General features: G+C 41.9%; 1 protein-coding gene across 1 annotated transcript; it reads right to left on the minus strand.

Moving 5' to 3' along the window:
* Positions 1 to 7902: 7902 nt before the first annotated feature.
* LOC110882106 lies at positions 7903 to 9495 on the minus strand. Its single transcript, XM_022130196.1, has one exon. The coding sequence runs from the start codon at positions 9493 to 9495 to the stop codon at positions 7903 to 7905; it is 1593 nt and encodes a 530-aa protein (XP_021985888.1).
* Positions 9496 to 11324: the final 1829 nt, after the last annotated feature.

Below are 11324 nucleotides of genomic sequence, written 5' to 3' on the forward strand. Positions count from 1 at the left end.
CATTATATCCGATTATTCATGACGAGACTTCATCCTTAACACACTACGTTCATCTATCCAACACTTATGCTATTCACATACTTGTACTCTTTAAGAGTCATTCGTTCATTCTATACTCGTATTATTTTATACAAAACTCGTTCGCAATCCAGCTTGTTTAAACATTTGAGTCCTAACTTACCTCGTTACCTATAAAATAGCCTCCCTATTCTTGATTCTTGTGTAACTATACTTAGTATCTCTCTATTGCTTTATTTAAAGTAACAAACCTTTTCGTCCCTCTCAATAAACAGGTTTTACGAAAGTATGATTTTTTTTATACTATCCTTAAAAACTTCCCCTTGCAAATCTACCTTGATGTTCTCCAAAATTTGGTACTTTTCAAAACTTTCAAACTTCCCAAGTTTCAATTCTTAATGATCACCTTTATGCCAAAAACTCTTTCAAGCCTTCCTCTTGAATAAATTTCGGGACGAAATTTCCTAAAGGAGGGGAGACTGTAACGCCCTGCGTTTTCAAACATCCTACATTTAGAAACCTTACGTGAAATTCTATCTTTGGAAATCTTGTGTTCTTATAACCATTCTTTCATCGTAATCGTTGTAAAATACGGAACTTGCTTCGTAAATAAAACTTGTACATTACACTTTTTACCTAGTTAAATCATGTTTTATTTCATATTTCACCTTGTTACAAGTTAGGGGAAACATTGTTGCATATTATTACACAACTTAACTAACAAAATTACTCATTATAATGTTTTAAAAAAATAAAAAAATAAAGAAATATGGCAGCCCAAATTCAGCCAAATTCAGCCCCATATAGTTGGGTTTTGTGGGCTAGTTTCAAGGTGTAACCCCTTCTAAACACTTCCAAAGCCCAACCCATTGAAACCCTAATCCTTCCCCCTATAAATACCACTTATAACCAGCCTCCCTACCACTTTTGCAACACTAAAAACTCTCAAAACATCCTCCAAACCGTAGCTGAAAGCAAGGGTTCGAGTAGATTGACACCCCTTCACGAAAATGGGCATAACTCACTCAATTCTTATCCGATTCACTCGATTCTTTTTCCTACTTGCTTGTATAATCATGGGGTTCGATTCCTAGACTTCTCCTTGGAGAAATCAGACCTGGAAATGCCCCGAAATAGTCCATAAACTTTCTGTTTGTTTTTATGTTCATCAAAAACTTGTTTAAACCTATGCAACTTGTGTCCAACACATCTCATACCTATGTCCTAATGCTTACAACTTATCCCATGGTTGGTTAAGCTTAAAAACAAGGTTGAGACATTTAAAATCAGAGGATTAAACCTCATAAACTTGGTGTTTTGTTTAGGGTTTTTAACCCACAAGTCATGTCAAACTTTGTCTTTGATACATGAGTGATTATGGAACAACTTGGGTTGTCCAAACATACAATCCTCACATGATTTGATGATTTCTCTTAGTTAGTGTGTATATTTCTTATTCTTTATTGTATGTTCATGACCCTCCTTGGTTGTTTTTTTTACATCAAGTGTAGTGGTGAACACATAGAGGTGCCTAAATGGAAGACTTGATCTTCCTACCTCCTACATGACTTCTATGACATTTAGAGGTACCAAAATGAAGATTTTAATCTTCTACCTCATGCTTGAACTATTGGACATATATTATATAACCTAAATATATTATTCGAATAATCGAATCTTTGATGATGAACTAGTGTTCATATGTCGGGGTACTAGATTACATCATCCTAGACTATGATAACTTGTCACGATTCTAATGGAACCTTGTTCCATGAAAACATCTAAACTCCTTCGAGTTTCCTAGTGTCAAGAACAAGCATCATATGTACTAAATGATTATTTTCCATGTTATTCTCATATCTTATTTTTATGTTGTTTTAAACACCGAATCTCGACTCTAAACATACTTGAACTTTAACCCTTATACATTCGGACTCTAAATCTCTACTCGTCAACAATTGGATAATCGGAAAACATATGCAAACTTTGTGAGTATACTCGTATTCCCCCTTTTTACTTTTATCACTTTTGGGGTGTAACATGTTTACCTATTGAAACTTACACATGAACTTTTGTCTAAACACATGAACATTCCTATAACATGCTTGTATATGTGATGGCTTGATACTTTAAATTTGGGTGATTCTTATGTGTAGAACTTATCATTAACTTCGTACGAGCCAAACCTTGACATATGTAGCGCTATAGGATTAACGACCCGCCTCTACTGAAACTTTGGTTATGTCATGAGCAAGTTGCGTTTTCTTGGTTTGATATGTTAGACACATGCCATATTTAATGTTTATCTTGAATCGCATGCTTACTATGAGGGATTGTTCACACTTTTATCTTATGCTATGTATGTACCAAACTTGTATACTCGCCTTTGCTTTTGCATTGAATAGTATTTTTAAACATGTTACAGGTTGATGATGATGAAATGAAAGAGGTAGCATGATGCCTAGATACACACTTTAGACGTTAGATTTAAATATGTTGTATCGAATTTTGGTTATGTTGGTTTGTTATTTTGATTAAACTTGTTGTTATTTGGGATCTTGTATTGATGACTACTTGAAGTTTGGAAATGAAATTTGGATTATTAAATTATTGTCACAAATAGCGTTATGATGTCTCGAGCAATCTTCACACTTCGTCTCATCCCGATGTTTCCGCCATTGGTTGGGGTGTGACATACAAACCCAATGCCACTCCAAACTGAGGTATGGTCATCTCATACAGATTTCTACCCAAGGAAAATGATACCGCATTAGCTTCAGAAAATGCACCTTCTTTGTGACGGAAGGTACAATGAAACTCCATAGTAAGCTCGGTATATTGCTTCTCATCACAAGCATCCATAGCCATTCTCAACCTCGGTCCTAACAACTCCGCCACCCGCTCGCTTGCTCCCATACTTTGCAACCATTCCCAATCCATAACCCGATGCTCCAAAGTTTGGGTTACCACATACTTTTTGAGCTTTACCCTTTCTTCGGTATCTTCTTCAAAATCCAACATCGGATGATCAACCAACCTATCAATCCGGGCGTACACCCTCCTGTCATTCCCACGATACTTGATTCTTCTTTTCTTTGGGTTTGACGAGGAACCTGCACCTGACATGATCTGCAAAACAAGAAATGTTTGACAAGAAGAACAATGCAGATCGTTAGTACCACAAGCTATTTTTGGTATTTTTAATTTTTTTAATTTTTTTTTATTTTTTTATTTTTTTAACGAAAAAATAAAACAATAAAGAAATAGCCGTATAGCAGCCGTTCGCGGCTAATTTCGAAAAAATGGGTTACTGTTTACAAAGGCGTAAGTTACACATCATTCTACCCGAATGGAGATTGAGTACGGGCAAAAAGTTGTGAACTTGTACATGCATATAAGTAAACCCGACACTAGACTCAAACTACTATCCTAAAAAACACTTCTAGACTCACGACTCGAACGATCTACGACTCAATGTACACTATCTCCTCCCGGCACTTTAATTGTCCTCAATTAAGCATAAGTGCCAAAATATCCCCACACTTAAGGCGAAAAAACGTGAGAGTTGGACATTTTAAACCTTGACATAACATTGGTAGCAACAAAATCTGTTAAGAAAACTAATTTCATTTGCAAAAATCAGTTCAAAAACTTATTTTTTAGCAAAAATCCATAGTTATACCCAAACAAACCCATAAAGCTTAAACGTGATGCCTAGTAGTCCAAACATACCCCACAAGTGTCAAACAACCTCAAGCAAACCAACCCGAACCATCCGGCAGACCCGATTTGTATGTAAACATCCAAACATTACCACCCACATACCACTAACATGACACAAAGGGTAAAAATTCTAACGTTAAGACCCTACACAAACCCTAACACCAAGACAAGACTGACCCGACACTAAAACAAAGCAATAAAACTCCCTACTAGTGAGAATTTACAGAAAACATACCTTGGAATCAGATTGAACAAGAAAAATGAAGTCTTGAACTTTTTGCACACGAATTTGCCAAAAAACGTGAAAATGGGGTGCGAAATCGGGTGAAATAGATGGCTAAAATTGTGGGGAACGTGATTGTGGTGATTTAGGAAGAAGAACGGAGTGATTTGGTGAATAAACGAATGAGTTATGGTTTTTTTTTTGTGAAAATCGCGTTTAGGGTTTTGAAAAGGTGAAAGGGGGAATCTGCAGCGAACAGGGTCAATTAAAACGATTTGAAAAGGTTCAGGGGGGCGTCGCGTGACGCGGTGGGGGTCCCTGGGGGCCTCGCGTTACACGGCGGGCCATGATTTATTTGTTTTTGAACCTTTACCCCTCGCGTGACGCGAAGGGGCTAGACGTCGCGCGAGGGGCCAATTTTGGCAGAAGGTTTCGTCCATTTTTCACTTCCATGCCTTAGAAATTTTTCCACAATTTTCCAAACCCATCCAAAACCCTCAAAAATGTTTCTAAGTGTCTAAAACACTTACCTGGGACCTCTTTTCTCTTGCCTTCTCCGTTCCGTAGCGATGATGAAACCTGCAAAATTCTCAACGACACAAAACACAAACCGAAAAACTACGGAAAAACGCGTTAAAACACATAAAAACTCAAACGAAGACTCTTATACAAACGATACAAAACGTACACTTGGGTGTTCACCCAAAACACTAATTGGCGGCTTTAGGTGGGATTTCGAGAGGAGTTACCTCCCTATCATCCTTGTTTATCGCTCCTCCAAGATAGTGCTTCAAACGATGGCCGTTCACCTTCCAACTACGGCCATCCTTTTCATCCATGATCTCCACCGCTCCATATGGAAACACGTAATGAACCATAAAAGGTCCCGACCACTTCGACTTCAATTTTCCCGCAAAAAGCTTCAGTCTCGAGTTGTACAGAAGCACTTTATCACCCTTGCAAAATTCTTTCACTTTCCTCAACCTCTTATCATGCAACAACTTCGTTTTCTCCTTTATTCCCAACGATCGAGCATATGCCGTATCTCTAAGCTCCTCAAGCTCATGAATTTGGAAGAAACGCTTCCTAGCGGCTTCGGTCATATCTAAATTAACGGTTTTCAAAGCCCAAAGCGCCCTATGCTCTAACTCGACGGGGAGATGACAAGCTTTTCCGTAAACGATCGTGAAAGGTGTAGTTCCTAACGGGGTCTTGTAGGCGGTTCTAAACGCCCACAATGCATCGTCTAGCTTGTCGGTCCAATCTTTTCTATTCTTACCAACGGTTTTCTCTAGGGTTCGTTTAATACCGCGATTCGCATTCTCCACTTGTCCACTCGTTTGTCGATGATATGCGGTAGATAAACGATGAGTGACACCGTAGCGTGCAAGCAACTTCTCCATCAATGCATTGCAAAAGTGAGTGCCACGGTCACTAATTAAGGCTTTAGGAGTACCGAATCGTGAAAAGAGCTTTTTAAGGAAATTCAAAACAACTCGGGCTTCGTTTGTGGGAAGAGCTTGAGCCTCAACCCATTTGGAAACGTAATCGATGGCCACAAGTATGTAATGGTTTCCTTTGGAGTTTGGGAAGGGTCCCATGAAATCAATGCCCCAAACATCAAAAACCTCTACTACTTGTATTGGATTTTGAGGCATCTCATCTTTGGCGGAAATGTTGCCGGTTCGTTGACATGCATCACACATCTTCACGAACTCCTCGGCATCTCTAAGAACGGTAGGCCAATAGAAACCACAATCAAATACCTTTTGGGCGGTGGCGTGGGCACCATGATGCCCTCCCGTAAGGCCTTCATGCACATGCTTTATAATGTTCCAACCCTCCTCTCTCGACACACAACGTCTAAGGACTCTATCTCCTCCTATCCTAAAAAGAAACGGATCATCCCAAACATATTTCTTCGCCTCACTAAACAATCTCTTCCTTTGTTGATGCGACATCCCTTTCACAACATTGCCACTAGAGAGATAATTTGCTAAATCGCAAAACCATGGCAATCCCTCTTTTTCAGCCTCAATAAACTCTACGGACTCGTGAGGGAACGTATCTCCAATCTCCTCCTCACGAATCTCTTCCCTCTTGGGATCCTCCAGCCTCGATAGGTGATCAGCCGCTACATTCTCGGCCCCTTTCTTGTCCCTAATCTCAATATCAAACTCACTAAGCAAAAGAATCCACCGAATGAGTCGGGGTTTAGCGTCTTTCTTTTGAAAGAGAAAACGCAACGCGGAATGATCGGTGAAAACTATGGTCTTGGACAAAACGAGGTATGAGCGGAATTTATCAAAAGCGAAAACTACGGCTAAAAGCTCTTTCTCCGTGGTAGTGTAGTTTTCTTGAGCATCATTGAGTGTTTTGCTTGCATAGTAGATGGGGTGGAAATGCTTATCCTTTCTTTGTCCTAAAACCGCTCCAACGGCATAGTCACTCGCCTCGCACATGAGCTCAAAGGGCAAGCTCCAGTCGGCGAGATAAGAATAGGTGCACTAACCAACTGTTCCTTCAAAAAGTTGAAGGCCTTAAGACACTCCTCGTCAAAGACGAATGGAACATCTTTCTCTAGCAAGCGGGTCATAGGGCGGGTGATTTTCGAAAAATCCCTAATGAAGCGTCTATAAAAGCCCGCGTGCCCTAGAAAACTCCTAATCGACTTAACACTCGTGGGTGGAGGCAACCTACTAATAGTATCTATTTTCGCACGGTCTACCTCTATACCCTCTCTAGAAATCTTATGCCCTAACACTATACCTTCCGTCACCATGAAGTGACACTTCTCCCAGTTTAGCATAAGCTTCGTCTCTACACATCGCTTCAACATTCTCTCCAAATTCTTCAAACACACCTCAAAAGAATCACCATAAACCGAAAAATCATCCATGAAAACCTCCATGGAAGTCTCTAACATATCCTGAAATATGGCGACCATACAACGCTGAAAGGTAGCCGGAGCGTTACATAACCCGAATGGCATGCGTCGGTACGCATAGGTGCCGTAAGGGCATGTGAAAGTGGTTTTATCCTGATCCTCCGGTGCAATGGGGATCTGGAAGTAACCGGAAAAGCCGTCTAAGAAACAATAGAATTGTTGACCGGCTAAACGCTCCAACATCTGATCTATGAAAGGCAGTGGGAAGTGGTCTTTACGGGTGGCGTCATTCAACTTTCGGTAGTCGATGCACACGCGCCAACCCGTGACCATGCGTGAAGGGATAAGCTCGTTCTTTTCGTTCATGACAACGGTCATCCCCCCCTTCTTGGGGACAACCTGTGTGGGACTAACCCAAGGTGAATCGGAAATGGGATATATCATCCCGGCATCTAAGAGTTTAAGAACCTCCTTTTTCACTACATCTTGCATGTTGGGGTTAAGCCTCCTTTGGGGTTGCACCACCGGTTTATAATCATCCTCCATGAGTATCCGGTGGGTGCAATAGGAAGGGCTTATGCCCTTAATGTCGGACAATCTCCATGCAATGGCCTCTCTGTTGGCCCTCAACACATCTAACAACCTCACTTTCTCACTCCCATCTAACGCGGATGAAATAATAACGGGTAGCTCGGATCCCTCCCCTAAAAAAGCATACTCTAAGTGAGATGGAAGTACTTTAAGTTCTAAGCGTGGGGGTTGGGTGGTGTCATCACTAACCGCTAACACATCGGGGATTAAAGGAATCCCCTCTCTTCAACTTCACCTACACTCTCTAACTTCTCTTCTTCCTTCTCTCCTACCACTAGGTCCGCTCCACTAATGTACTCTAAGCAATGATCGACACACGAGATAAACGAGTTCAAAAAGTAGACGGAGTGGCAAGGACCACTATAGTCATCCGAACCACTCGGGTGGTTCATGGAACGGTCTATCTCAAAAGTAACTCTCTCCTCACCGACCCTAAGGGTGATTTTACCATCGTAGACATCTATGGAGCTTTGGCGGTACGTAAGAAAGGACGACCTAAGATAATGGGCACTCTCTCATCCGCTTCCATATCTAGAATTACGAAATCGGCGGGAAACACGAATTTGTCTACCTTAACTAACAAGTTCTCAACTATACCCCTAGGGTACTTAACGGACCGATCGGCTAAAGACAATGTCATTCGGGTAGGGGCAAGCTCTCCTAGGTCTAGTTTCTCATAAAGAGAAAAGGGCATCAAGTTGATACTAGCTCCTAAGTCGGCTAAGGCTCGAGTGTTGGTATTACTACCGAATAGACAAGGGATGGTGAAAATACCCGGATCGGTAAGCTTTTCGGGAAGCTTATTTAGCACAACGGCGGAACATCCCCCATTCAACGGGACGTTGGACAACTCTCCTAATTTTTCTTTGTTCCTAAGGAGATCCTTCAAAAACTTAGCGTATTTGGGCATTGATTGGAGTGCCTCAATGAAGGGAAGGTTAATCTTCAATTGCTTGAAGATATCCAAAAACTGCCTGTATTCCCTAGAGTATTTTTGGTTCTTAAGGCGGGAGGGAAACGGAACATACGCATGGTTCACTAAGGGTGAAGGTCTCACATCTATCGGTGTTTTTTCGACTTTCTTCTCACCTTGAGACTCACCGGGCTGTGCGGTACTTGCTGGGCTTAGCCTGTTTTGCACTTTGCCGGGAGCCTCCATCTCTATCACTTCATCTATCACATCTCCATCTTCATCTACTTCCTTCTCCTCAACAACTCTAGGGTTTCCTACGGTCTTGCCACTACGGGTGGTAATGGCTTTAGCATGGGCATTAGGATTGGGTTTTGTGTTACCTGCGAACTGACCGGGTAACCTCTCTTCTAGCTTCCTAGACATATCCCCTACAACTCGTTGAAGGTCCTGAAACGAAGCTTGATGGTTTTTAAGCAAAAGGTCATGTTCACTTAAGGTCTTTTGGGTAGTTTGGTCTCTAACAATTAGTTGACTCATCATGGACTCCATTCGTTCTAGACTACCTCCTAGGTCATAACTTGAACCTTGACCTGTTTGAACCTGAGTGTTTGACCCCCCATCCTTGACCTGCCCATTGAACCCTTTGTTGAACTGCCCACCTGAACCCCCACCAAAGAGTGAATTTTGACCCTTATTTGGGTTTTGAGCTATTTGAAAGCCAGGGGGTCCATTTGAGCGAAAAGTGTTATTATTATTAAAGTTATTATTATTATTACGCCAACCCGACCCAAAATTGTTATTACCCCCAAAACCACTAGACTGACCTCTACCAAAACCTCCTCCTAAGAAGTCTACCTGCTCCTCTCCTACAAGCAATGGGCACGCATTCGTATCATGACCCCCTCGGCAATACTCACATTTGTCTACCTTAGCCTTAATTTCGTTAAGTTGCCTATTCATGTTTTCCAAAACAGAGGCTAAACTAGGGTCCATGGTGACATGGTTTACCCCACGGGTGGGTACACTAGTAGTGGTATTAGAATTACCACTTTGATACCTCTGATCGGAACGCGATTGGGATTGAGACTGAGCAAACGACTCAAAACGCTCTAGACACTCTGCAACTGTAAGAATACCCATCATATGCCCCCCCGCATTGGTATCGAACCTATCTCTAGTCTCATGGGTAAGACCATTTTAGAATTTCTCACATAAAGCCCAATCAGAAAGACCATGTTGGGAGCAACGAGCACAAAGGTTTTGGAAACGCTCCCAAGCAAGGTAGTAAGGCTCGCCGGGCCCCATGCGGAAAGAGTGGATTTCGTCTCTAAGCCGTGAGGCCTTAGCGGGCGGGAAATACTTATTCAAAAAGGCTTGACGAAGCCCCGCCCAAGTGGTAAAGGTACCGGTTGGTTGAGAGTCCAACCAAGTAGCCGCACGGCCGGCTAATGAAAACGGGAAAAGCTGTAAGTAGGTGGCATCGTTGGGTGCACCGCTAAGGCTAAAGGTAGCTAGCATCCTAGAGAAACGGTTAATGTGGGCCGGGGCGTCCTCATCGTCTCGGCCATGGAATTGGATGGTATTGTTGATGGCTTGCATGGCATAAGATGGAATCTGCCATGAGTTGTCGTTGACTATGGGTGGAACGGTGATGGGTGAAGCGAGGCCGGTGAAATTTTGGGTGGCTTGCTGATGGACGGTTTGCCTAGGGTTGGCCATCGGTTCTAAGTTTTCTGGATTACTAGAGGTACTAGAAGTAGGACTATCGGGTGGGGAAACCTTAGGTGAGGTTTTAGGTGAATGGTTTGGTGAAGGTGGTGGTGTAGGAGGTGGGGTGGGTAACGGGGTGGAATTGAAATTGGGAAAATGAGAAGAGCATGAAGAAGCAACCTGAGGGCCTTGGCCCAATTGAGATGATGACTGCTTGACTGGTGGTGGTGGTCCGTGCGAGCGCAGATGTGGCATCCACTACAAGCAAAAACCTGAACACAAGAAAAGAAAACAGAAGTTACTACGACTCAAGATGAAAACAAAAGACACAAAACAAAATAAAACACATAGCACGTATTTGTCACTGAAATCTATCAAAGCTAATGAACGCGATTGCCAAGAGTCCCCGGCAACGGCGCCAAAAACTTGATGTGTGCTAAACAGACTATAAAAATTAACTAAATTAGACTCTCTAAGCTAGACACTAAAAAGCTTTAATTCTAGACTCGACCTAAAACCACACAATCGGCAAGTGTACCGATCAATGTAGTATAACCTAGGAAGTCCGGATATCGAACCACAGGACTCTATGTATCACGCAAACTAGACTCTGACAGACGCTGACAGACACGACTTAACTTGTTTTAATTGTTTGGGGGGGGTTACTGAAAACTAAGGAAATCTATATTAAACTACTAAAATAACTAGAACTAGACTAGAGACGAACGTAGACTGTGAACTTCACTTATATGAGAACTGGACCACCTAGACAAGAATCCTGGATTGTTTTTAAGAAATTACCAATAAAGTTAAATGCACGAGTTATGGAACCGGGATCGTATGATACTAAACCTATTAAGAATCAACGAGGCCCCTCGACCCTTCTCAAGGAGAAACCTGTGACACTACCTAGGCCGTTAATCCTACGGGTATTAGACTTCTTCCCAGTTATCTAATTATTGTGTGAGTACCCTAATGTTGACCTATTCTTTCCCAATCCTAGATCTAGGGTAGTTTGAAGTAACAGATTTGACTTGATAGACTAATAATACCGACAGGTAAACCAAGACATAACCTTTCCCAAGGCCTATCTAAAGCAATTCGCCGGGTAAGACCTACCAATAGCCCCTCACTTCCCAGTTATTAGGACTAGTAGAACACTAAGACCTAGCAAATTATTATTAGTTACTTCTAGAGGTTATCGAGCGATTCTCCCTAAAGAGTGAAGGTTTTCTTATGTGATATAGACACTCACCGAA

The sequence above is a fragment of the Helianthus annuus genome, chromosome 10 (assembly GCF_002127325.2).
Source record: "Helianthus annuus cultivar XRQ/B chromosome 10, HanXRQr2.0-SUNRISE, whole genome shotgun sequence".
NCBI classification, from domain to species: Eukaryota; Viridiplantae; Streptophyta; class Magnoliopsida; order Asterales; family Asteraceae; genus Helianthus; species Helianthus annuus.